Source organism: Podarcis erhardii, assembly GCF_964252035.2.
Source record: "Podarcis erhardii genome assembly, chromosome: 7".
NCBI lineage: Eukaryota > Metazoa > Chordata > Lepidosauria > Squamata > Lacertidae > Podarcis > Podarcis erhardii.
This window is the reverse complement of record NC_138511.1, coordinates 4,513,756-4,540,936: the sequence shown is the minus strand read 5'-3', so window position 1 is coordinate 4,540,936 and position 27,181 is coordinate 4,513,756. Positions and strand designations below refer to the sequence as shown.

The window sequence follows — 27,181 nt, the reverse complement described above, 5'->3', positions numbered from 1 at the left end:
GCTGGGCAACCGAAGTTGGCATGAGTGTTACACAAATCTTAAAGTGCACACATAGCAGGCACGCACCCTAGAAAAAAAACAATCCTATATTCCCTGAAAAAAAAGACACTTTGAGTTCACAGAGCAATCCTGAAGCCCTCTTAATGACCCCAGATATTTACTCTGCAGTTGAAGGAAAAACCTTTCCCAATAGTTCTTTTCACTTACAAATCCTTCAAAAGCTATAAACATCTCACATAAATAGGGGTAGATCTGTGACAATGGGTTCAAGAACTGAGGTATTTACCATTTCAAGGGAAAGGCTCAGACTGGTCAGGAAAGGGCAACCAGCAAACATTGCCAGGTATCATGACAAGAGACAAGCCAGGAGACAAGACTGCCTCTTTCTGTGATGCATGTCTGATGCTTGTTGGGTGGGCAGTGGTTTTCAAGCAGGGTGCTGTGGCACCCTTTGGTGCCTTGAATGGTCAAGGGTGCTTGGTCAAGGGTGCTGGGAGCAACACTGGCCTCTGTCCCTCTTTCTCCCCCCATGCCTTCTTGCATCTCTGCCTCCAAAGGTTTGCACAGCTGTTTGTTCCAGCACCCCTGGCTACAAGCTCCCCAGGCGAACGGTGCCTCTGGAGCTGGCAAGGGGGTACTTCCCTGTGGGGCAGCGTGAGGAGGCAACTCTCTTTAGGGAAGGGGCAGCAACTGCGGCTGTCCAGAGGACTCCTAAGGAGAGGGGAGAGGAGAAGAGGGGACACTCCACAAGGGAAGGAGTCAGAAAAAGGACAAGAGGCTGCCAGCTCTGCTGGCAAGGGGTGGCATAGCTGGGCTCCTGAGCCTCATAGAAAGAATGTAGTTGGTCAAGGGAGCCGTGGACTCAAAAAAGTCAAAAACCTCTGGGGCTAAGGGAAACCCAGCCAGATTGAAGGGGGGGGGGTATAAAAAAATAAATTATTATTATTATCAAGTCTTTAAAAGTTGTTACACACACTTGTCTTGGCTCCTCACCTCCATGCAACATGTAAGGTGAGAAACTCTGTCACAACAGTAAAATTAAGATCTGCCTTGCTTTGACTGGTTCCTGCCACTGCTCATTTTTCTCTGACCCATCATGGATTTAGCCCCAACCCCAAGAAACTAGTAAGTGAAGGAGGTGGGTCACGGAAATTGAAGCGTACGCTTTCGGCATACGACACAGCCACTGCCAAGCAGCTCCATCTCATCTGCCCCCAACCCCATACCTAAAATAGACCGGGCTCACTGAGTCCTTCCCAGCAATAGAATTAGCCGTTCTGGAAGATTCCTAAAATGTTATTAATCCAGAGTTCAGAGTTAAGAATTCAAAGGCCCCGAATATAAAATAAACGTTCATAAATGTACATGGCAAACACATAAGTAAGTACAGGGGAGCAATCCTGTCAGCTTCTTTAGGAGACAACAAGAGTCTGCAGGATACAAATAATAGAAAAAGTATTAAACTGTACATTTCAAAGAATATATATCACCCTAGCGTTGCATGGCATTAACATTGTTCTAACCACTAGGCCACACGGCCTCTCCTAGAGCCTTGGCACTGAGGCCGGGAATTCCATCTTCTCAACTGCTGTTGCCTAGCAACGGAGCTTGTGACCATTTGAGGTTCCTCAGCATCTCGAGGTTGGAGGAGGTGGCCTAAGGATGGCTTCCCGAAGACTCCTGGAGGTAAGTGTAGGTTGCCATGGCCAGGGGACTTCACTCTGGAACCTACTTGTATGAACTTTATTAGCTCTATGAGCTCTGGCCCAATGGTTGCCAGTGGTTTGATTCGAATTAATTTTATAATGAATGATTTTAGAGCGTTGTGTTGTACTGTTTTATTGTTGTTAGGGAGGGTGGGATAGAAATAAAAATTATTATTATTATTATTGTTATTATTATGGTCACAGACCAGGATAAAAAAAGAAAGAGCATATAAATAAAGTAGCAGTTAGGATTATTTTTTTAAAAACCGATAATTGTTAGAGCAAATGAGGACCAAGAAACAGGCATAGGATAAAACATCTGAACAAAATACAAGATTAAACACGGATAATGGATGGATAAAAACTGATAATTAAAACAGATAAGAACTAAAAAAAACAAAGACAGTTAAAACAACTGTAAGAGCATAAGAACTTAAAAACTCACAGTTAAAACAACTATAAGAGGCTGCAGAGTAGAAGCCTCTGAAATAGAGGACCCTCACAACATTAGAAACTGCTGCGCAAATATGGTTAAAACAGACAATTGAAACAATGTACAACAATAAATTGAGAAATAATTTGTTGTAGTAAAGGGGCTCCGGCCACTCGCCCCTCCCTCACCTGCCCTTACCCTCCAGCTGGGTCAGGTTTCTGGAACGGAGGCCGGCGGCCATTTACTTTTTGAGAAAACAAAACGCAACAGAAATGGTAATGCTGCCACCACTCCGTCTCAGGGCACCAGGAGGCACAGTCCAAGGGAGAAGACTATGCTCCTTTGTTACCAGTTGCCCCACTCTGCAAGCTGCTTCCGCAAACTTGCAGGCAGAAATTCATCAGGTATAGCGCAACCAAGTACCGCATTTTTCGCTCTCTAGGAAGCACTTTCCCCCCTCCAAAAATGAAGGGGAAATGTGTGTGCGTCCTATGGAGCGAATGTAGGCTCCTTGGCTTCGCGGCGGCGTGCCTGACCTGGAAGCCGGAGGCCTCCAGCTTTGCTAAAGGGGCGCTGCGCCTTCTCCCTCTCTGCGCAGCGCCTCTCCTGAGAGAGAGAGAAGGCGCAGAGCCCCTTGAGCGACGCACCTGTCCTGGAAGCCGGAGGAGGAACAGCAGGGACTCATTCTGTTCTTTCTCCAGCTTCGCTGAAGGGCGCTGCGCCTTCTCCCTCCTGGCTTCTGCCTTAGCCCTGCGCAGCCTCTTTGGGCAGGGGGAGCCTTCATCCCGCTGCCCTGAAGAGGCTTGGCGCGGTTATCCCAGAAGCCAGGACAGCCGCACGGTATCCCAGAAGCCAGATCCCTCTTGCTGTTCTGGCTTCTGGGCTTCAGAATAATTTTTTATGGTCCGGTGCGCCCTATGGTGCGAAAAATACGGTAGTCAGGCGTTGGACTTAGATTTCCCCTCAGATTGGCACATAAGACAAAAGAAAGCTTCTTTTTTAAAAATTTATTTTAAAAAACACAAAGTTGACATGCTTAAAAAGCAGGCACATCTTTTGTATCTTGCAGGCAGATAAAATAAAGACAGTGTTTAGTATAGCTAACTAAGATACTCACTTCTAAGAACAAAGACAGAGAGAGGATAGTTTCAAAGTCCTTCAGTAGATCCGCATTACAAAGTCAGCAGGAATCTCCATTACAAGGAGACACAAGATGGCTGCCAGCAAAGGTGGTACACTAACAGCCGGGCGAATCGCAGGTTGAAGAGCGCTCTTTCTCAGCCATTCTTAGGATCTTTATTCCCAGGTTATTAAAAGACTGATAACAACACTAGGTGGGTGTGAATAGCTGGAGCCCCAGGTGTCAAGACCCCAAATCAAACTAGAGAACTTCCTTCCTAAGATAACAATTTACACATTGGGAGACTGTCGGTCTGCAGGGTTAAAGCAACAGACCTCTTCCCCATAACTCTTGTGGTTTTTTTGATTACCCACAATACTCCGCTCCTTTCTTGACCAAAGTTTGAAATCCTTAACTTCACTACAAATGTATAACAATAAACTATCCCAGGGAGTTGACTCAGAGTCAGGGCTTTTCATGCCGGACTATTTTGAGTTGGGCGATGGTCTGCGCCTACAGATCTGTACACAGAATCTGGCGACCATCCAGGTCATCTTCTGCTCTTTGCCTAACAGCAAAAGGTCAAATTTTTGCTTTTGCAGGAGGTCAGTGAACTTCACCAGTAGGGGATCCATGATCTTACTACGTGCCTCTTCATAAAAGGGACATCTAAAGCAGTGTCTTTTGTGTTTTTTTAAAATAATTTTTTATTAAGATTTTGAAGGTTACAGAAAAAAAGGGGGAAAAAGAGCAATCAAAAATGAAGAAAAAAATGAAAAACAATACAGATCCAAAAACCAAAAATAAAAATAAAAAAGAGAAAAAGAAATAAAAAACAAGTCAAACCTTTAACTCACTTACTTACATTCACTTATTTTCTTGACTTCCTCACACCTCCCATTTTTGTATTCTAATTCAATTAGATATTCCAGCAAATCCTTCCAGCTTTATTTTAATCCCAATAATTTATCTTAACATACTATAATTCCCCTCTTTGTATTCTAATTCATATAAATTTTCCAACCAATCCTTCATCTTATTTTTATCCTTATATCTTATCTTGTTATACTATAATTTCCCATTCTTTCTTTCACCAAATAATCATCCACTTTTACTTTATCCAATCTTAACTCTCATCCAAACCTATATATCTATACTTATTCTTAAGACGTTTCCCTAAGGTCAAAAAAGATTCCATTCCACGAATTTCCCATCTCTCATTAAGAAAACAAAAAACAAATTCTATTATATACACTTTAAATTCCCAATTTCCTTCCACCAGATCCCCTCCCTGGTTTCGGTCCCCAGCAAAAGTCCATCAATCTCGTAAAGCCATCAACCCGGAGATCTTAAATCCGAGGCTCTTAAATCTCTTTCATGTCCCCTCTGCCAGTCTTTTTGATAGTCTTTGGTATTGAAAACCAGATCTCGGGGAAGCTCCAACCCAACGGTAATCATATTCCTTCCTGCCAAACTTCCATGGTTAAAAATAGGGCCTATAGAATATTCCAAATCTTGTTTCACGCTCCTTTCAAATCCAAAGGCCCCCAAAACTCCAACCTCCACCTGGCTCAGATTTGTAATCCAAAGGTCATCTGATCTCCACATAAGGTGATCTCTCCATCTTTCATTTTCCAAACCAGGCCAGGCTTCCATCTCCAAAAATTTGCTTCTCCTTGTTGCCATCATGTCAGGCCTCAAATTGTAGTTCACCATTTGCATCTGTAGGGTTACAGCTCCCCCATTCTTCACTTCAATCACAACATAATTCTCCTCAAATTTTCCGGTTTGTTCAGTTGAAGGAGGTTCCTGTGCCAAATTCTTATCGAGTTCTTTACTAATACCCACTTTTGTTCCCAAAGTTATAACATTAGTAGTCAAAACATTTATCTGGTCTTGCAGCTTTCCCAAGAGAAAGAATGTCCTGTTCAGTTCAGACTCAATTTCCTTCCCGACCGCCATACTTAAACAGTCCAAGGTCAAAAAAACAATTTCCCAGCTGCTCCTTAAAACAATGTCCCAAATCTCCCTCTAGAGGGATTCAAGTTCCTTTTCACTCCTTTCAGCACAGACCCAAAAGTCCCATACGTTAAATTGTAACAGTCCTTCCTTCATTTTAAACATAAGCTTGTAACAAAGATAGACAATAGAAACAAAGTCCTCTTTTGTATCTGGACAGCTAACTTGACAGCTGTCAAATTGATCTATTCCTCGTCAACGGGCTCTCATGGACCACTCCCAGGTTCAGGGAAGTGGCACTTCAAATCCCAAATTTTGTCCTTCACCTGCAGACTCCCCTGCTTCCAAGAAAAATTGGTGGTAATTTCAATCAGTAGAATTAAAATCCTTTACATAAAACTCTCCACGACCTTAGTTGACAGGTTCTTTGCTTCAGTTTATTTACAGAAAGGGGAGGCGGACTTCCTGTTTGGACCTTCCCCGATCGGTGCCAATTTAAAAATACTTTAAAAGTCCAATTTCCATTCTACTCACGGGTTGTTGTTTGAAATCCAATTGTCCACAAGAAAAAGTCAGCGCTCTCCGGCAACGGCTGTGCGGCTTCACTCCGTAAAAATAGCTGTCGATTCAAAACACCGCGCCACTCACCCCAAGTCACTTCGGGATCCCCGAAAAGGGGTTTCCCTGTGGGTAGGGGGGGCGCTCCTGGTGTCAGCCGAATCCCACATTCCCAGGCTTCCTCCGCCTGGGATTTTTAAAGGGTCTCCGCCTTCGCTGTGGCGGCAAGACCCGATTTTCGTGGAGCGGGTTCCTCTGGATCAGAGGAATTCCGCCATTGCCGATGGCGCTAACCCGGAAGTCGTGCTAAAGCAGTGTTTCCCAACCTTGGGCCTCCAGCTGTTTTTGTACTACAATTCCCATCATCCCTTGCCACTGGTCTTGCTAGTCAGGGATGATGGGAGTTGTAGTTCAAAAACAGCTGGAGGCCCAAGGTTGGGAAACACTGATCTAAAGAACAAGTGTTCTGGGCTTCCTATCTCTCCCAATGGACAAGTCAAAGTCTCTGAGCATACGGGACCCTTCTAAAGGCTCCATCCAGGATCGGCGAGGGAAGAGCCGCGCTTCTGGCGAGTGTAAAGGCCCTTCTTGCATCCCTAGATACAAGAAAGAAGAGATATGCTGCCGGTGCGGCTATATCTCTCTCGATTTCTCCAATTCTATAGTCGAGGCACTTTGCACAGTCCTGCTGTCTCTCGGTGTCTAATATTCTTTGCCTGACCGTAGCATTAGCCTGGCCCAAGCCCAAACTTAGAAGGGCTTGAGGGGCAAAATCCAGTTTCCGGAGGGTGTTCAGGACTGCAGTCTGCCAGCCCGACTGGAATTGGTCACAGAGGATCAAAGGGGCTATCCCTCGGGGGAGCAGATTCAATGTCAGCCATTTGTAGATTGATGTTAGGCAGATGCTAGCCTCCACTCTCATCATCCCCGTTTCCAATCTAATCCATGCATTTGAGACAAAATCTGGGGACTTGGAGGAGAGCTCTAAGAAGAGGGAATCAAACTGATTCTAAGCCAAAGGTCAGGTGGAACAACTCTTGTCTTTTTGGCCCTGTGGAAAGAAATCAGATCCTGCAGGGCCCTGGTCTCATGAGACAGAGTGTTCCACCAGGCCGGAGCCAGTGTTGAGAAGGCCCTGGCTCTGGTATCCTTAGGGCCCGGGACCTCTAGGGTGTTGCTATATATGGACCTTAAGGTCCTCTGTGGGGCATACCAGAAGAGGCGGTCCCGTAGGTACGAGGGTCCTACGCTGTGAAGGGCTTTAAAGGTCAAAACCAGCACCTTAAATCTGACCCTGTACTCCACCGGGAGCCAGTGCAGCTGGAAAAGCACTGGGTGAATATGCTCCCATGGCAGAGACCCCGTGAGGAGCCTCGCTGCAGCATTCTGCACCCGCTGGAGTTTCTGGGACAGCTTCAAGGGCAGCCCCGCGTAGAGAAAATTACAGTAGTCAAGCCTGGAGGTGATCATCGCATGGATCACTGTGGCCAGGTTGGGTCGGGAAAGGGAAGGGACCAACTGCTTGATGAGGCGAAGGTGGAAAAATGTCGCCTTGGCTGTTGTAACCTGCGCCTCCATGGAAAGGGAGGTGTCAAGGATTACACCCAGACTCTTAACCGAAGGCTTAAATGAATAGAAGGATGAATAAGGTCTCTAAGGAAATGGAGGCCAGAGATTTTCAGTTTGTTTCCCAACCTACCTCGTCTGTGCTTTCCTGCTCAATACAAAAACATGAATGGGTCTGATCCATTCTTCACATTCTGACGTTCCTGTTTCTCTTTTCTCTTTTCTCATGGACAGGGAATTGATTTTGATGAAGATCAAATATCGGAAATCAGCCTGGAAGATGGGGAGGATCTTCCTCCAAGGTAATCCTGTGCTAATCCCCTCCCCCATAATCAATTCCTTTTAAAAAACAACCCGGTCCATTTCTATGGTGGTGGTGCTTGGGGTCTTTGAAGGACGGGAGGCAATAAACCCTTCTGACAAAAGTGCTACTCCTCTCTCCCCTCAGCATCCCAACCACAGCTTCTCCGGATGCGGCTGATCTTCCTCCTGAAAGCGTCAGCAAGGACCGGCTGAAGAACAGATTTACGGATGTCGTCGCAACGATGAAGAATGGGAAGATCCGAAGGAAGGCGCTCCAAGATCTTTCCGCCCTCCTGAAGAAGATCCAGGAATATGTGAGTTGCGGAAATAAAGACACAGGACACCAGTATTTTAGGTTAATGGGCAAAATTAGGCCACAACTTTATTGATTACAGGAATTGAGCGGTATTGGCTTAGGCATTGGTCCTATCGACTAACCGGCTTCAGCCTGATTGCTAGAAGACTGGCAAGGGTTAACCACCAGGAGGGGGAGTCCTGCTGATGCACATCAACTAGGAGCTCCCCCAGGGTCACTGCTGGGGGCGTGCCTTAGGCCCTCACCTCCATAGGCTTCGGACAGGGCAACGCCCCCCGGAATCCTTTACCGGACTACCCTTCAATTTGGGGGAAGGTGATGGCGCTTCCTCCCCCCCCCACTCATCTGCATATCAATACCCTTACCAATGCCTAACTGCCAATGCTGAGGAAGTTGTGATGATTTGCTATGAGGTAGGCAAAAAACCAAATGGCTGGTGCCAATTTGCCAAGCTGCTGGGGCACTGGGAGAAAAAGGGAAATCCTTTTTTTTTTTAATGATATTTATTAGAAGTTTCAAAAATTACAGAAAAAAGCAAAAGAGAGAGCAACAAAAAATTAACAAAACATACATAACAGTACATCAAAAAAGGAAGAAAGAAAGAAAAACCACATAAAAACCAATACACCAATAACAATAAAAAAACCCACACACCCAATATTCCATATCTCCATCCTTCATTTACTTGTTTCATCGACCTCCTTGCACCTCCTTTTTTGTATTCTAGTTTAGTTATTTGTTTCAGCAAATTCTTTCCATCTTTCTCAATTTTTATTAAGTAATTTGTCTTAACAGTCTAACCTATTAGTTAACTCAGCAAATCCTTTCCATCTTTCACTATATTCTGTCATTCAATTTACCTTAATTTATTTTAACCTTATCTTACCATAAAATACCTTAAAGCTTAAAAATTAATATTTATTTGTGCATAATTCCTTATATCATTTCTACTAAAGCCAAATATTTTCATTCCAACATTTTTCCTAATGCTCATTAATTTTACACTAATTCCCAAAATAATTTAAAAAAAATAAAAAATTCTTCCAATCTTCCTCCAGTGTCTCTTCTTCCTGGTCTCGGGTTATGTCAGTCCTTACTGTCCATTCCATCTAGTCCATCAACCTGGTAATCTTATGTCTGAGGCTCTTAAGTCTTTTCCATGTCCCTTCTGCAGATCTTCTTCTTGTTTGTACTTGCACTTTACCTTATCTTTTGTTGATCTCTTTCTTAATTTCTTTCCTTTCTCATTGAGGAGTAGGTCTCGGGGATGTTCCAACTCAAAAATATCTCCGTCTCTCCTCAGCAGATCGGCCCATTCCCCACAGTCCCATTCCCCACAGTCAACAGTGTAGTCCAGAAAATATTTAAAGGCATGTTTCAAAGTCCCTCCAAACTTAAGGGCCCCCACAACTCCAGACCCCCCCTGGCCCACTCCAGATTCAACCTTCAACAACAACGGCTTATGCTCCTGTAGGGCCTCGGGCTTCTCCATTTGTATTACTTGAGGTTCAACAGCAACCTCCTCCATTATCTTCTGCGTTTGCACTTGCTCTATCAAATCAGGTTCTTGAGTTGGCTCCTGGATGGTTTCTGTATAAGTATTCGCTGTTTGTCCAAAATTTTTGACTGCAACAGTCATCAAATCCATCTTCTCATGCATCTGCTCCAACAAAGCGCTTGTCTTGCAAAAAGCAAGCACCAAAACTTCTTCCAAACACATTTTTGTTCAAGGTCACAGTCTGTTCCCAGGATCCTAATCACCACAGCTGTAAAGTCCCCAGATCGACTCCAGCAACAATTTAACAAACTCCCTCTAGAGGAGACAATTTCTATTTGTATCCATCTTTTGAAAGCAGATCCAACAAAATAAAGTTACTTTCATTTTTCAATTTTTTTTAAATGCAAAAGGCAACATTGGAGACAATTTGTTTCTCTTCTTTAACTATCTGTCAAAGGATGTTCCTTTCGCAGTCAATGAACTTCACCAAAAATCTCTGTCTCTGACACCCCGTTCCCAGGTTTGAGACAGTGGAAATTTATCTTTCTTTACTCCTGCTTCCAAGAGGGGTTTAGATGGTTAAAACAGAAGGAATTTTAAACCTTTATGTACAGCTTTCCAGACTTTAGCTTGCACAATTTTTGCTTCAGGCTATTTACAAAAGCGGAAGGCAGACTTCCTGTTTAGGACCTTCCCGCTTGAGTGCCAAATTAAAATGTTTCTTAGCCCAATTTTCTGTTCTACTCACGGGTACTTGTTTAGAGTCCAATTGTCCACAGGAAAAAGTCAGCGCTCTCTGACAACGGCTGTGCGGCTTCACTCCGTAAAAATAGCGGTCGATTCAAAACACCGCGCCGCTCACCCCACGTCGCTTCGGATCCCCAAAAAAGGAGTTTCCTTGCTTGTGTGTGTGGGGGGGCGCTCCTGGTGTCAGCCGAATCCCACGTTCCCAGGCTCCCTCCGCCTGGGATTTTTAAAGGGTCTCCGCCTTCGCCGCGGCGGCAAGACCCGATTTTCGTGGAGTGGGTTCCTCTGGATCAGAGGAATTCCACCATTGCCGATGGCGCTAACCCGGAAGTCCGAAAAAGGGAAATCCTCAGGCGTGCCGGCCCTAAATAGCGCTGGCCATACTTCCCGGGCCAGCCGATTGGCTGGCAAGGGAGGTGACGCGCCCAAGGATTCCCTGCTCTTGCGGGGGCTGCAAGCCAGCCCCCGAGTACGTAGGTGGAGGGCATGAAGCCCACAACCCTACCTCCTTTCCAGCTCAGAAGTGGCTTTACTGAAGGGAAACATTGCAACCATGCAGGGCTGTCAAGGCCTTCAGGCTGCTGCTTCTGGGCCCACCCTGCAAGGTGCCCAAGGGACAATCAGGCATCCCAGCACATACTCAATTTGGAGAACAGAGCTGGGCCATAGTGAGTAAAATGGCTGAGAAAAGAAGAAAAAAGCAAACATTAGGAAAAGAGGGGTGGGAAGTCAAAAAGAACTGGATTTTTTTCTGTAGAGGATGCTAAATGTTTTGGAATGTTTGGAAGATTTAATAAAAATGTTATGGGAAAAATGGTGATGGGTTGCTTATCAGTCCCTTCTCTGGGTTTCTTCTCAGCCATCGGTAGCGGTTCCTGCACCCTCCTTTGGCCAACTGGTGGCGATTTCCTGCCTTTGTGCATTGGATCCGGACCCGGAGAGCAGGCAGCGGGCAGCAGAGGCTCTCTGCCATCTTCTGCCCATCCTGCGGCACAACGAAGGTAAGTCTAGAAGAATGTATCCCAGCATGGGGTGGGGGTGAGCAAGACCCAAACTAACCCTTTGGCTTTCCTTTGCAGAGATGCTGCCACGAACATCATGGAACCGAACACTTATCACCAGAGCTGAGAAGGTCCTCAGATCCACCGGAGGACCGGTTCCTGAACTGTTCGTGAATAATTGTTACTGTCTTGCCAGGGTAAGTCGCTGTCTCTCAAGCCACGTGTTCTAGGTTCCGCAGAGGCAGCACCTGGGCTTTCTGCTCCCCAGCCCTGCCCTGTGGGCATCTCTGACCTCCCTCTCTTGCTTCAGGTCTTTGGCGCTTTTCTCCCCGCGGAGCAGCTCTTGGAGGCCATGTGCTTCCTGGCTAGAGACCTGGTTGTCGAGAGCAGCTTCAACCCACTGGATATCTCCCACTTACTGCAAGAATTCATCAAGCAGTTTGGCGGCACAAAAGTGGAGGTAAGGCATCTGCAAAGGTAGGAGAGAAGAAGATTCTCTGCTTTGGTGTAGGGGAGGCCACCTCATGCCATTGGGTGGCCAGGACACATGTTAGTTGAGAGGGGCCTGGCAATGTCAGGACAAGAACCGCAGCCAAGGGTCCTGAGAAACATGGATTCAGGGATGGGGAATCCTCCTCCTTCTGGGAGTAGACTGGCAAGCTTCTTCTCTTGGCCCACAATGGATAGGGGAACTGGCACCCTGGAGCTTCCTGGGTTCAATACTTCCAAGGACCCTGAGTGGTACCTTGGAAGGAAGATGGCTGTGGTGGCACAGGTCAAGGGTCCCTCTTTCAATTAAGGATGGAGGGATCCACCTGCAGACAGCCCCGCTTCCTAGTACTCTCCAAGCAACCCTCTCCTTTTCTCTGACAGGTGAAGGTGCTGCTGGAGGCCTTCTATAAGATCAGCCAGGGGCCTACAGTGCAAGGCAGAAGCATGGCCGTCTTCGCTTTGTCCATCTTGTCGCACCACCACCTGGCGACAGTGGTTGAATATCTCCTCCAGTTTCCTTTCGGGTATGGAGCCCTCCAGGTTCTACTGGGCTAAGGGGGAGGTTGGCAAGCTGCAGGGCTTGCTCAGAAAGCCCTTGCTGCCATTTCCTCTCTCTGGAGCATGGCAGCAAGCAGAAGACTTGAAGCTGACCATTGCTCTTGTTTTTGCATTCACAGAGACTGCGAGAGAGTGTGGAAGGAGGTGTTAGCATCGGCCGACCCACAACAACTGATCCATCTTACGGCCAAGCAGCTTTACGAAAGCCCCTTGGCGGAATCTGCCACCGAAGTGGTAAGGACCACCTGCTTTCTGGCTTCCTTCTTCCTAGGGTAATATCTAGGGATTCCTGTATTCTGCAGGAAAGCAGGGAAAGTGACTTGCACCCCTCTCTCTTCCAGCAACATCTCACCAGCCTCTTGCACGCCATCCTCAGGATGGAGGACTACAAGGCAGCTGTGCGCCAGAACTTCCCACAGCTGCTCATCGCTCTCCTGGGGATGGTTATGAACTTCCATTACGACCAGGAATTCCTCGGGTGAGTAGTGTGTTGCAAAGGGACCAATGGAGTCCTTTCCCCTTCAGCCTCGGGGGGTTTCCTGTCCAGCTTGGTTTTGCAAGGGAGGCTCTCCTTCAGGTGGCTGCTAGGGAGGAGGGATGGGGAAGGAATTTGAGTGTGTGGCAAGCAATGACCCTCCTGGTAAAACTGGCCTTGCTTTTGTTGCAGAGGGGCTAAGGAAGTTCTGCACCTCCTTCTTGGCACCACTGGAGAGCAAGTGGAGGCGGCCATCGTTGACCAACTTTTCTGCCGGGAGACTTTCAGCCAGGGGTTGTCTGCCATGGTGAGGTAAGAGGAAGAACGCGGTGACCTTCCCCAGTGGTCTGGCAAATGGAGCTGAAGGCACGGGATCGGACTGTGCCCCTGTTTGCTTCCTGCGGTGTCTTTGCCTTCCTTACCAAGATCTGTTTCTCCATTTCAGAGCTGTCGGAAAGCGACGCTGGTGGATCCCTCCCATGGTGGAAAGCATCATCGCTGCTCTCGAGGACCAGGAGTTTGCCGGAATGCCACAAGTCGCGGCAGCTATCTACATCGAGGTGAGGGGGACTGACGCGGGAGGAAATGGGTGCAGCAAGGAGGCCCTGGCTTGGTTTCTGCCAAGTGTTGGGCTGCTTTGAGCCTACGGACTGTTGCCTGTTTTAGTGCTCCTCAGAGTAGACCCATTGGATTTGATGTACATGACAAACTTTGGTGCATTCACTTCAGTGGGTTTGCTCTGTGCAGAATTGCAAATGGTGGGTAAAAGGAGAACCTGCCTCAGCCTCTCATCCCTGAAGTGTTTCTTTCTCTTTGGGCCTCTTTAGCTGCTCAGCTGCCGTCTGGAGGTCTATCCCTGTGAAGATACACTGGAGCAGCTCCTCAACTGGCTGGAACATGACCACCTGCAAGTCCGGAAGCTCAGCGTCAGAGGGATATCCCTGCTTCTGGACTCTGACATGGCAAGTGATGCTCAGAGGGAGGGAGGGAGGGAGGGAGGGGGGGGTACAGATCTCGATTCTAATCATGGTCCAGCACTCTTTTGCTGGCACAATACTGAAGGGCCTGTGCTAAAAGGCGTGAGGCCTTTCAGACCTTTGAAAAGATTCTCTCTTTTGTGTAGGACCCTTCGCTTCTGCGGCTGTTGCTGCTGGATTCCCTCCCTTCTGCAGAAGCCGATGTCCTCCCAGAGTTGATAGAGCTAGTAGACCAAGCCTACCATTCCAGGGAGCTGGGAGAGGAAGACCTGAAGATGCTGGCAGCAACCTACTGCGGTCTGGCTGCCCATGTGAGTGTTAGGGGAAACATGACATCACACCCGGTGGAGGAGGAATGCTTTGGAAGAGGAAGGGTGGGGTTTAGACTGGCATGCAGCGGAGATGTTCTGGCTTCAGGAGGGTGTTCCTCTGGAGCACCTTCTCTTGGAAGCCTGCCTGGAAAACGCAGGGGGAGAGCCACCCCTGCCCCCAGTCTCCCCCAGGAGGAGGATAGGGGGCTGAGCAGCCTCAAAACACCCCAGTGGGCAGGAGAAAGGAAGGTGATCTGCTGAGAAACACAAACCTCTGATATTTTCTGCCTACAGGAGGAAGCCTCCGTCCGGGCATCAGCCATCGAACATCTGGGGCTGCTTCGGGGCTGGGTGAGAGACCAAAGGCTTCCCATAACAACAACAGAAGAGGAAGCCATTCACGAACTGGTTGTGGTCCTCATTCACCTCGAAGACGAGGACGTGGTGGCCAAGGTGAGGGCCAAAGAGGTGGACTTACACAGTAGGAGGGAGGGATTGTTCTCAGGAGCTTACGAGACTATGTACCGCAATTTGTAACCCTCTTCTCTTCTTGTGTTGCAGGCCGCAAGGAGGGCTCTTTGCCATCTAGCCCCACAAGTGAAGTGGTGGGCTCGTTCCAACAAATTTAGCCTCCACTTTGCTCTCCACCAGGCTGCCAAGCATCTGGTAAGGTCCCTCTGCTTTGTTGGCAGCTTTGCCCAGGCATGTCTCTGGGACTGCAAGGCTCTTCTGCCGCACTCTCAAGCCTCTCTGATGCCAATTCTCCTTTGTCTTTGCCCACAGAGCAAGACCTTCAGCAAGGACATCCTTCGGAGTGCTGCCTTGACATGTACGAAGCCATCCGCCAACAGGCTGCCATCAGTCTCCAGGGTGGCAGCTCTGCTTCTGGGTAAGTCAAGCAATGTTTTTCCCTGGTAGGGATGGACAGAAACGTCTTGGTAACGATGGCAGGGAGGATGGACATGTCCCCAGGCCACCTGCTAGGTAGGCCTCCATCTGCGCCCAGATCTTGCTCTGAGTTCGGGTGGAGACCTCTAGAGCATACCTGTCCTCCTGCCGAGCTGCCTCTGTCTCCACTTGCTTTGCACCAAGATGACGTCCCTTTTCTTGCCTCTTTCTCTCTCTAGGTCATCTGGCTTTCCGGGATGCCAGTTTCATCCACCATCACGACATGGCATCCTATGGAACATGTGAGTGAGACGTACGGAGGGCAGGGAGGGATGCTTCTGCTGAGAAAGGTCTTCAGGGGAAGGCAAATTCTCAGATGTATGTTCAGACAGAGGTGCCACAAGATGAACATGCAAAGAGAATTGGCATGTGACTTCACTGCTCTCTCTCACACACAAACTCCCCTGACGGCTGTTTTCATATTGTTGATGGATGGCTCTTTTCCTGTGTATCTCCGCCTTGCTCAACCTTTCTCCCTTGCCCCTCAGGGCTGGAAGAGATGCAGCAGCACGAGGAAGAAGGGCTCAGGCAGACAGGGAGGAGCTGCCTGAACATCATGCAGCGGGCCTATAAACATCGGAAGAAAGGCAGGGTCCAGCGCTTTTTGAGGAGGCTGCTCCACTGCGTTCACAGGGAACCTTACCCGCAGGACTTCCTGAGCTGCATGCCAGGTGAGTGAGGCATCTGGTGGGCTATTGGGACACCTGGTGGAATGTCTGGAGGGAACGTTTCTCAAGGAGCCTCTTTCTCCTCCTGACAGAACATCCGGAGTTGCGCCAGGCCAAGGCAACGTAACATCAGAGTTGTGCTGCAGTGATACCATCTTCTGCTCTCCGCGGGATCCAGTCTGGACCAGCGCCAGGAACATCAGCACCATCAGGATGGACCAAGAGGAGTGGTGCTGCCCTCACGACCTTCCGTACACAGCGGTAGGAAACCTTTTTGTTGTTCTTGTGTTTCTGGTTGATGTTGTTTTGGATTCTTGATTTTTTTGATTTTGAATCTCAGGGTGGTTCACAACACCAAGTATACGAAGCACAAAATACATAATAAGAATAATCACTGCACAAAATTCATAATAAAAATATCAGAACATAATATAAATTAAAATAATAAAAACATACTAAAAAGAGCCACAAGACTAATGTATGCACACTAATAAACAATACAAGAGTCCTGAAACAACACTCCAGCCCACAAATACAAAATCTAAATCAACATAACACATTTAACAATCATTTAAAACAACCCCACCTTCTTGAAGAAGGCTGATATATTAGATTTAGAAGGTTGGAATACGAGGTTTGGATGGCACGCCTACCTAACATACAACAAAGTGGCAGTGCATAAGGACTTTTTAAATCATATAGTCAGAATTTCATTATACAAGGTCTGGGATAAGTACCACAGACTATTAGAGCCCAAAATACCCTGGTGGGTATCCCCAGTGGAGATGATAACGGTAAAAAAGACAAACATGGACACAAATTGGGCAACTTACCAACAATTAATAAAGGTAGAACAGGGCCAATTAAAAATCAAATTGTATGAAGAAATTAAACAGTATTGTAACGGCTAGATTCACTATCACCTAATAGTGCATATATTTAATCAGGATAAGAAAATTAGTTTTGGAGAAAAGAAGTCATTCTTACAAAAGGAATTAGTACAAATTAATAAAAAGACCCTATCTAGGATGTATGATCTACTTTTGGAATGGGAACTCAAGGATGGGATGCTAAAGGACGTTATGATAAAGTGGGCACAGGATTTTGGCCACAACATAATGTTAGCTGTGGAAATTTCACATCAAGTTCACAGCATGCTATACAATAAGGGAGAATCTAATGAAAATGATCTACCGATGGTACTTAACCGCTGCCCCAAGGAATTGGCAAAAATCTATAAGCAAAAAACCAATGTGTGCTGGAGATGTAACACCGAGATAGGAACAATGTACCATATTTGGTGGGCTGTAAGGAGTTAAAAAGCTTTTGGAACAAAGTTCATGAAGAAATCATTAAGATTTTTTAAAAAAACATTCAATAAGAAATCAGAAGCGTATGTTGCAAACCTATAAGGAATACCTGATACCCATTCAAAATATGCTCAAGAATCAACAGACGCAGCAATGGTTATCATTTATAGGGGCCTGTAATTTTGGCAACTCATCCTCAGTAGTTGAGGTCATGAAACTTCACTCTGCATTTGCCTTCCGGGACTATTTTACAAAAACCTCCTGGCAAGAAGATAGTCAAGAACAAGTCTATTAGCTGCTGCTATCTGGTTCAAATCCTCAATCTCAGACTGCAACCATCGGAGGATATGTGTAGTGGCATTGATGGTTTTCTCCAACCTGCATGTTAGGGCAAATAGTGCTTCACGATTTTGTTCAGCCACAACTCCCGGATGTATGCCGATGGTGAGGATGCTAACGAAGCCTCCACCAACAGCACCCACAGACCAGGCCAGGAAAATCTCATCACTGCACTGTTCCCCTTGGACCTCTCCTCTTTCTGTTTCTAAGAGAGGGTAGAGGAGGAAAAGCCTCCACAGTCACAGGGAAAGTAAAGGCACCTATTCCCACACACTGATAATTACCAGGGTAGTAATTAGTGGCTAGTCCATTATACAAGAACCAAAGATTGGAGTCCTTGATCAGCCAGCCAGAGCAGATGGATCCCTGTCCGGTGAAGTTACTGTATATTGGCGAAAGTATGGATACAGATCTGAGGATGTGGTGTTGCTTTGGTAAGAGGCGTTGAAGGAACCCCACAAGCAAAACTTAGCAGTGCACTGTGTGTAATTTCCCAGCCAACCTTTATGTTGGTGGTGGTGGACATGCGGCCAATCTTTCCATTTGGCGTTCCATGATCCAGAGGCATAACAACAAAAGCACAAGCCCCGGGTGGTTCTGGAGAACCGGAAATATCGGTAGGAGGTATCATTCATTTCAGAAGGAGGTGTCGCGAAAAGGCCACTTTGATTATACAGTAGGCCTGCCAAGACAATGTCAGGGTCCCTGATTAGTCCTGGGATATGTCAGCTACCTTTCTAGGGTGTTCATAATAAAGGGTGACATTTTCGCCATATATTTAAACATCTGCTTAGCATGCTTTACAAAAACATTTTCTTTTGTCATTGGTCTCCTCAAGGTCAAGATGCACATCAGGGTTAACATCAACTTCATCATAATCAAGGAACTCCACGGGTTCAAGGAGCCCAAGGATATCAACAATTCTTCGTGGGTAGTCTTTCCGAAGAAATACTTCCTATATACATAAAAGAAGATAAGGAGAACAGTTATTATTACTGTAAGAAGAACTGGAGGTAACCAAGACCAGAGCATACCTGGAGAGTGAGCCAACCCTCCGTTCAGCCGCACCCAGTAGAGCCTCTTAGTGGTTCCTGGGTTCTGGTCGAACTGGAGTGGTCAATTCACACTGCATACACTCTGCTATTGCTACTCAAAAAGGGTTTGGGGGGGGGGGAGGAAAGAAGGCTACTGTGACCAGTATGGTGGGAGGAAGTACACCTTGGGGTGGTGGGTGAGAGAACCCGACAACAGTTCTTTTAGGTTCTCTGGGCATTTACCTCCTATGATAGGTTGGTCTTGGCCAAAACCCTTCTAAGGGTATATGGGTATATGGCACAGCTGCCTTGATAATGCTTGTATCCAAACGGGTATGTACCAATCATGAAAATACAAGGGGATATGACATCCGTAATCCTCCAACAACTCTACCCACTTATCAATTATGTTCCCTAGCCCATCCACATTCCTTACTACTATCTGTACAGCTGGTCTGTATTTAAATCTGGCACAAATTGAGGGCAGGCTGATAATTCAACTGGTAAAGATCCTCCCATCTGCCGGTGCAGTTCCTCAATCTTCGGGTGTGCGTAGACTCACTGGCTTCCGGTGCAGTGAGAACAGACCGGGTGTCTGGGGCTCTTGCCCTAACCCCACTCCCGGCTAGGGGCAGGGGTTCCTGGTGATCTTCAACTTCAGAGGGTCCGAAGGATTCTGCTCACAGTTCCAATGACCCTCAGACCGCTTCAGATGAGAATGATCAATCCAGGGGGTCACCTCGGCCACTTTCACCGTGGTAGGCGTTGCAAGCAAGATGGCATATGGACCACACCACTTAGGAGCCAAACATATCTTTTAATTTATAAAATCCCTGATCTTCTAATTTCTTCCACCAACTAGGCTCCCTTTGACCCTCCTACATATATTTTAACGGCATCCACCTTGAGTATGTTGGCATCCATTTTGTATTCCAGTTCTTCCGGATTCCTAACGCAGTTTTCCTTGGTCCTATTGTCTTCTTAAAAGCCGTGTTAATATCTCTGTTAAATAGCCCTTCTCTTCCTATTCCTTCATTTATTTCATTCTCCAGTCTTATCCATTTAATCCCTTCCTTATATCCAATATCTATTCGATTTTTCAATTGGAACGTTTCATAGTAAAATTCTAAGTTCAGTATTCCCCATCCCATTGCTTCTTGAGATGAATAATTTACTATGGCTGGGGTTCTAACTCTTTTACTTCCAAAAATCCATTTTTAAAATACCTTATTCCATGTTTTGAACCATATTTTCCTAATGGGTAGTGTAATTACTTGAAATAAATATAATAATTTCGGTACCAAAAACATTTTAACTGCTCTAACCCTACCTAGAATAGATAAATTCTTATTATTCCACGACTTTATATTCTTCTTGATCTTTCTCCACGCTTCTTTGTAATTTACATCTGGAATCCTAGCACTATTTTTAATAATATTTACCCCAAGTATTCAATTTTTTTCCTATTGATATCCATCTTTGTCATTTTTGCAATTTTCTTCTTCTCCTCTTTATTTACATCCCCAATTAAAATTTCAGACTTCTCCAAATTTACTCCCAAACCCGACTCCTCTTTAAAGTCCTTCAGGATTATCATAAGTTCTCTTACACCCTCTAAGGGGTTTGTAAATAATAATAGGATAGCATCTGCATACATGTTTAACTTCATTTCTTCCTTTCCTTCCTTATACCCTTTTATCCTTACTGATTTTCGTATTCTGTCTGCCAAGTACTCCATACCCAATGCAAATAGTAGTGGTGAGAGTGAACATCCTTGTTTAACTCCTCTTTGTATATTGAATTGATCTGGAACCCCCTCATTCACTCTGACCACAGCCTTCCCTTCTCTATACAATTCCCGGATTGCTTCGACAGAGTTCTCTCCTAATCCTACCTCCTGCATAAAATTCCATAAGAATTTATGTCTAATTGTGTTGAAGGCCTTATACACACCCAATTTTAAGACCACCAGTTTTCCTTTTACCCTGCTTGTTAATAAATGTATTTATTAAAACAATAAAACAATATAAAAAATTTAAAAATTTAAAAAAAAATAAAAAAATAAAAAATAAAAAATAAAAAAAATAAAAAAATAAAAAATAAAAAATAAAAAAATAAAAAAAAATATATTTATTAAATGTATTTATTAAAACACATTTCTTATATGATGGCCTATGTATCTTCCCTTAACAAATCCATATTGATCTTCCTCTATTATTTTAGGTAGTACCTTTTCCAGTCGCCTTGCCAGGATCTTTGTAAATATCTTATAGTCTTGATTTAATAGGCTAATTGGTCTGTATGACCCCACCTCTGTAAGGTCATTTTGTGGTTTTTCAATTACTACTATTTCCGCTAGTTTCCAAGTATCTGGGGCTTTCCCCCCTTCTAAGATATTATTAAATTCTTTTTTCAGTTCTCAGCCCAGGATATCAATTGTTTCTTTATAAAAGTCTGCCGTAATTCCATCTAATCCTGCGGATTTCTTACTTTTAAATGATTTAACTACATTCTCTATTTCTTCCAGAGAAATTTCCTCCTTCAGTCTTAATCTATCACTTTCTTCAATTTTAAACCCTAAACTTTCCCTACTTATATTTTTATTATCTTCTTTATATAAAGATTAATAGAATTCTGCAAATTCTTTCCTGATTTCTCTAGAGCTTTGTGTAAGTATTTTCCTTCTGGTCTTAATGGCCTTCACCCTCTGTTTATCCCTCCTTTTCTTTAAATAGTTTGCCAGTCTCTTATATGATCCTATTGAGGTTCTCTGAAAACCATTTTTGATCATATTATCTCTCTTCCAACTTTATCCAGCTCATCCAATTCCTGTTAACTTTCTCAACTGCTCCTGTCTCCTCCTTAGAAATGTAACCTGTTGCAAGATTTCAATCTCTTTAATTTTTTCCTGTCTCCCCAAGTACCAATTCTTCTTAATCGCAATCTCTTTCAGTATACAATGTCCTCTTATAACAGCTTTGAAAGCATCCCATACTACCGGGATCTTGGCTGAAGCATTGTTTTCTTTAAAATGCCAACCAATTTGTTTTCTAATATATTCCCTGTCAATCTCTTTTTAGGTTATTGTACCGCCATCTCCTACTTTTTCCATCCACTTCCAGTCCCAGCTCCACAAATAGTGGAGCATGGTCTGAAATCCATATTCCCATAGTTTTTGCAATTCTAACACTGATTTCATTCCCTTCTTTAATTAGCATGTAGTCAATATAAGAGAAAGTCTTATGTCTGTTGGAGAAGAAGGTAGGTTTGGTGTTGGGGTTTCCTCTCTCAAAAACATCCTTTAATCCCCATTTAGATAATCTGAAAGTACTATCGTTTTTTATATTCCAGTTAAAGTCTGCCGTAACGATGACTTCCCCTTCAGTGTAAAGCTGCAGTCTATTCAAGGTTTTCTTTAAAAAAACAAAAAATTCTGTCTTGTGTTAGGGCTGTATATATCAGCTATTGTAAAGATTTTTTGTGACACTTTAATTTTTAAGAATATAAATCTACCATCATTATCTTTTTTCGGCCTAAGATTTGCATTACATAGTATAGCAACCCCTCTAGCCTTGTTTGTCGCTTTCGATTCTGCTATTAGGCTCCATTGCTGAGAGCATAACAAAGGTCGGTTGTTTGCTTTGGCTCTATGAGTCTCCTGAAGCCATAGTATATCCACTTTCGTTTTCTTTGCCAGTGTCAGTACCCTGTAGCGTTTGGTGTTTGAGGCCAGCCCGTTAACATTTAAAGATAAAACCTTTAAAGATCTATCCATTATCCCAGCTACTGTTTGTTTTTTGAATCCCTCTGTGTACATATATTATATTTTCAATTCTGGCCCATTCAATTCCCCCCTGAGACTCAGTTAGGGATCTCCATGATCCCTGCCTCATGGTATCTTGGAGAACCACACTCCTCTCCCTTCGCTCTTGGAAAGTTTATATCAGAAAAAAGCAACATATATATATTTACAAAAGACCATTTTAGATGCCTCTAGTATATATTATTTCTTGCTGTTTCCTTCGCCTCTCGACTTCTGTCTTCTTTTATTCCCTTGTCTCTGCACTGGAGATTCTTGAGATTCTTCACTCGACGCTCCCTGTTGGTCTACCTGTAATTCTTCCGAACATGAGAGTTTTTGCTCAGTCTGTCCTTGTAGTCCAACTCCTAAATCAGCTAGCATTTTTTTTGCTTCACCAGGGTTCTTAGCAGAATATTTCCTGCTGTCTTTAAAAACCAACAGTGTAGCAGGGTAGGCCCAGGTAAAGAGGATTTTGTGATTGTAGAGAGCTTGTGCAAACCGCTGCATACTTTTCCTGTCTTGAAGCGTTTCCTGAGAAAAGTCTTGTCTCACTATGACCTTTTGCTGTTTAAACGGCAGGTCTGCTTTCTGCCGGAGTGATTTATAAATTTGATCTCTTACCTTCTCTCTTGTGAATGCCATAATTACAACCCTGGGAAGTCCAGAGCCTCCTCGTGATGTGAACACCCGACGCACTCTCTCAATGTCATTCTGCTCAATTTCAATTCCTTGTTCTTTGAGCCATTGTAACATCTCCTTTTCCAGGTCCGTATTCCCAATATCTTCAGAAATACCAGCGAATTTTAAATTCCTTCTGCACAGTCTATCGTTCATTTGTGAAATCCTTTTTGTCAGAGATTCTATTTTGTTTACGTTTGCATCAGCTACCTCTTTTGCATACTCTGCTATTTTCATAACTTTTTCTACTGTAGCAGTCATTCTTCTCATCTCTCCTTTCAAGTCTTGCATATCAGCGCGAACATTTGCTTCCGAATGCTGAATCATTTCACCCAGCTCCTTCAAAGACTTGACCATCTTGTTAAGTCCTTCTCAAGTCTTTCCCAAATAAATAGATAAACCACCGTTTTAAACACTAACTCACCCCAATCCAGGACTTGGACCTAAGCCCAGTTTTCGGTCAGTTATCTCAGCTATCAGTTTGCAGAGAGTTATTTGTTTTTCAGGCTTTTAATTAGTAAAGTCCCAAGAGCGAGACGGGTGTGCATCTACCCACGCCAACGCATGCGCAGTTCTGCTTGCACCTGGCTTTAGAACTACAACAATTCGTGGTAAATTCAATTCTGCCCCTTTAGGTGTGAAGGCTATTTAAGCTTGAATTTTAGATAGAAAATAATGTTCCAAAAAGGGAATGGGACATTCTGGTAGATAAAGAAATTGATGAGTGAGGGTCCTCCCTCCAATCTGGCACTCTTGGGGTTGCAGAAAGGGTTTTATTGCTGGCTCAGACTGGTTTGAACAGGTCTAGGCTGGTTTGACCAGTCCAAGCTGGGTGCTACATGTCCAAACCGGTTGGAACTGGTTTAGATGGGTTGGAACCGGTCCAATCCAGTTTGAACCAGCTGAAACCAGTTGGGAAAAGTCCATGCGGGTTCCAACTTGCCCACACCAGTTTGAACTGACCCAGACTGGTTAGAACTGGCTCAGACTGGTTGGAACAGGTCTAGGCTGGTTTGAACCGGTCCAAGTCGGTTGAAACAGGTCCAAGCCGGTTGGAACCGTCTAGGCCAGTTTGAACCGGTCTTGGCCGGTTTGAACAGGTCTAGGCTGGTTTTAAACAGGCCAAGCCAGTTTGAGCAATTCCAAGTGGGTTGGAACTGGCCCAGACAGGTTGGAGCAGGTCCAGACCAGTTGGAGCAGGTGCAGGTCATTTGAAACTGAATTTGACCAGTTCAAACCAGCCTAGACCAGTTCAAACCGGCTTGGACCAACACAAATCGGCTTGTACTGTTTCAAACCAGTCTAGACCTCTTCCAACCAGTCTGAGCTAGTTCCAACCAGTCTGGGAAAGTTGGAAGACGCCTGGACCTTTTCCAACTGGTTTCGGCTGGTTCCAACTGGCTTGGGATGGATCCAACTGGTATGAAATGATTCCAACAGGTCTGGGCTGGTTCCAAGCGACATAGACCTGTTCCAACCAGCCTGGACCTGTTGTAACCAGCTTGGGCCAGTTTCAAATGATCTGCACCTGCTCCAACTGGCCTGGACCTGCTCCAACCTGTCTGGGCCAGTTCCAACCCACTTGTAACTGTTCAAACCGGCCTCGACCGGTACAAACCTGACTTGACCGGTTCAAACCAGCTTGGACCGGCACAAACCGGCCAAGACCTGTTCATACTGACCTAGACTGGTTCAAACCAGCCTCGACCTGTTCCAACCAGTCTGGGCCTGTTCCAACTGGCCTAGGCAAGTTGGAACCCACCTGGACATTTTCCAACTGCTTGCTTGAAAGCCCGGAAGGGTTAACACCAGCAGGGGGAGCCCTGCTGATGCACATCAACTGGAACCAATTCATACCTGTTGGGTCCGGTCCACGCCGGTTGGAACCAGCCCAACGCAGTTGCAAAAGGTCCAGGCGGGTTCCAACTTGCACAGACCACTTGGAACTGGCCCAGACTGGTTGGAACAGGTCTAGGCTGGTTTGAACCAGTCTAGGCCAGTTTGAACCGGTCTAGGCCGGTTTCTGCGGGTCCAAGCCAGTTTGAACTGGTCGAGGCAGTTTTGTACTGGTCTAAGCCGGTTTGAACAGTTCCAAGTGGGTTGGAACTGGCCCAGACAGGTTGGATCAGGTCCAGGCCAGTTGGAGCAGGTGCAGGTCATTTGAAACTGGCCCAAGCTGGTTACGACAGGTCCAGGCTGGTTGGAACAGGTCTATGTTTCTTGGAAGCAGCCCAGACCAGTTGGAATCATTTCATACCAGTTGGATCCAGCCCAAGCCAGTTGGAACCACCCAAAACCAGTTGGAAAAGGTGCAGGTGGGCTCCAACTTGCCCAGACCAGTTTGAACTGGCCCAGACTGGTTGGAACTAGCTCAGACTGGTTGGAACAGGTCTAGACTGGTTTGAACGAGTCCAAGCTGATTTGTGCTGGTCCAAGCCGGTTTGAACAGGTCTAGGCTGGTTTGAACCGCTCAAATTCAGTTTCAAATGACCTGCACCTGCTCCAACTGGTCTGGATCCGCTCCAACCTGTCTGGGCCAGTTCCAACCCACTTGGAACTGCTCAAACTGGCTTGGGCCATTTCAAACCAGCCTAGACCGTTTCAAACTGGCCTAGACTGGTTCCAACCGGCTTGGACCTGTTTCAACCGCCTTGGACCGGTTCAAACCAGCCTAGACCAGTTCTAAGCAGTCTGAGCCACTTCCAACCAGTCTGGGCCAGTTCAAACTGGTGTGGGCAAGTTGGATCCCACCTGGACATTTCCCAATTGGTTTCAGCTGGTTTAAACCGGCTTGGACCTGTTCCACCCGACTTGCACCGGTTCAAACCAGCCTAGACCTGTTCAAACCAGTCTGAGCCAGTTCCAAGCAGTCTGGGCCAATTCAAACCGGCCTTGGGAACTTAGAATCCGCCCGGACTTTTTCAAACTGCTTTGGGCTGGTTCCTACTGGCTTGGGCTGGATCCAACCAGTATGAAGGGGTCCCAGCAGGTCTGGGCTGCTTCCAAGTGACACAGAGCTGTTCCAACCGGCCTAGACCTCTTCAAACCGGCTCAGACCGGCAGAAACCAGCCTGGACCAGTTCAAACCGGCCTAGACCAGCTCAAACCGGCTTGGACCGGCACCAACTGGCCTAGTCTGGTTCAAACAGGCGTAGACCAGTTCCAACCGGCTTGGACCGGTTCAAACCAGCCTAGTCCAAGCTAGTCCAAACCAGCTTGGACTGGCACAAACCTGCCTAGACCGGTTCATACTGGCCTAGACTGGTTCCAACTGCCTTGGAAATGTTTCAACTGACTTGGACCAGTTCAAACCAGCGTAGACCTGTTCCAAGCAGTCTGAGCCAGTTCCAACCAGTCTGGGCCAGTTCAAACTGGTCTGGGCAAGTTGGAACCCGCATGGACTTTTCCCAACTGGTTTCCAACCGGTCTGAACTGGTTCCAACAGAATTGATGGTAACAGGGCGCCGGGGAACTGAATGTGGACCTTTCACTACCCCATTTCCAAATCAGGCGACTGCATTTTGATCGGGAACAAAGGGAAGCGAGTCTCTGAGAATCTGGTAAGTAGCACTTCACAAGGGACATAGCGATGCGGGGGGCGTGTTCAACGGCTTGTAATTCAAGCACTCCACTAGACTGTATGATAGCAAATTTCAAAAGGGCTTTCTCAGGGGACTATGGTGTCAAACTGACCCCAGAGACTTTGAGAACGCATTGTGAGCTGAATTGGCCAAGCCAGGTTGCGTGGCGAGTTCCCGCCTCCCACCAGTAGGAATAAAGACACATGACACCGTTATTTTAAGGTTAATGGGCTAAAATTGCCCGTAACTTTATTGGTTACAGGTGATGAGCAGTATTGGCTTAGGCATTCGTCATATCCGACTATCTGGCTTCGGCCTGCTTGCTTGAAGACCCGGAAGGGTTAACACCAGCAGGGGGAGCCCTGCTGATGCACAACAACTAGGCACTCCCCCGGGGTCACCACTTGGGGGCGTGCCTTGGGCCCTGGCCTCCATAGGCTTCGGACAGGGCCACGCCCCCCAGAATCCTTTACCGGCTGAGACCAGCAAAAACCAACCTAGACCGATTCGAACCAGCTTGGGCCGGCACAAATCGGCATTGACCGGTTCAAATCAGCCTAGACCTGTTGCAACCAGTCTGAGCTACTTCCAAATTCTAACCAGCTTGGGAAAGTTTCAAATGACCTGCATCTGCTACAACTGGCGTGGAGCTGCTCGAAGCTGTCTGGAACTGTTCAAACTGGTTTGGGCTGGCTCAAACCAGCCTAGACCTGTTCAAAGCGGCTTGGACCAGCATAAACTGGCATAGACCGGTTCAAACTGGCTTGGACCAGCACAAACCGCCTTGGACCTGCACAAACT

The 27,181-nt window shown here is 46.0% G+C and overlaps 1 protein-coding gene across 2 annotated transcripts in view; it reads left to right on the top strand.

Moving 5' to 3' along the window:
• Positions 1 to 12,607: 12,607 nt before the first annotated feature.
• Positions 12,608 to 27,181, top strand: part of LOC309346362 (uncharacterized protein) — a 46,903-nt gene continuing 32,329 nt past the window's right edge. The window contains exons 1-11 of one of the 2 annotated variants that reach the window (XM_081870032.1): positions 12,608 to 12,735; positions 12,925 to 13,044; positions 13,178 to 13,292; positions 13,560 to 13,694; positions 13,856 to 14,020; positions 14,315 to 14,473; positions 14,582 to 14,686; positions 14,804 to 14,909; positions 15,148 to 15,210; positions 15,457 to 15,639; positions 15,729 to 15,897. In XM_081870032.1, coding sequence (XP_081726158.1) covers positions 12,635 to 12,735; positions 12,925 to 13,044; positions 13,178 to 13,292; positions 13,560 to 13,694; positions 13,856 to 14,020; positions 14,315 to 14,473; positions 14,582 to 14,686; positions 14,804 to 14,909; positions 15,148 to 15,210; positions 15,457 to 15,639; positions 15,729 to 15,763 — 1,287 coding nt within the window. In that variant the 5' untranslated portion in view covers positions 12,608 to 12,634 and the 3' untranslated portion in view covers positions 15,764 to 15,897. Of the gene's footprint in view, positions 12,736 to 12,924; positions 13,045 to 13,177; positions 13,293 to 13,559; positions 13,695 to 13,855; positions 14,021 to 14,314; positions 14,474 to 14,581; positions 14,910 to 15,147; positions 15,211 to 15,456; positions 15,640 to 15,728; positions 15,898 to 18,123; positions 18,207 to 27,181 lie in introns of those variants that run through there. The other variant, XM_081870031.1, reaches the window with a different exon arrangement.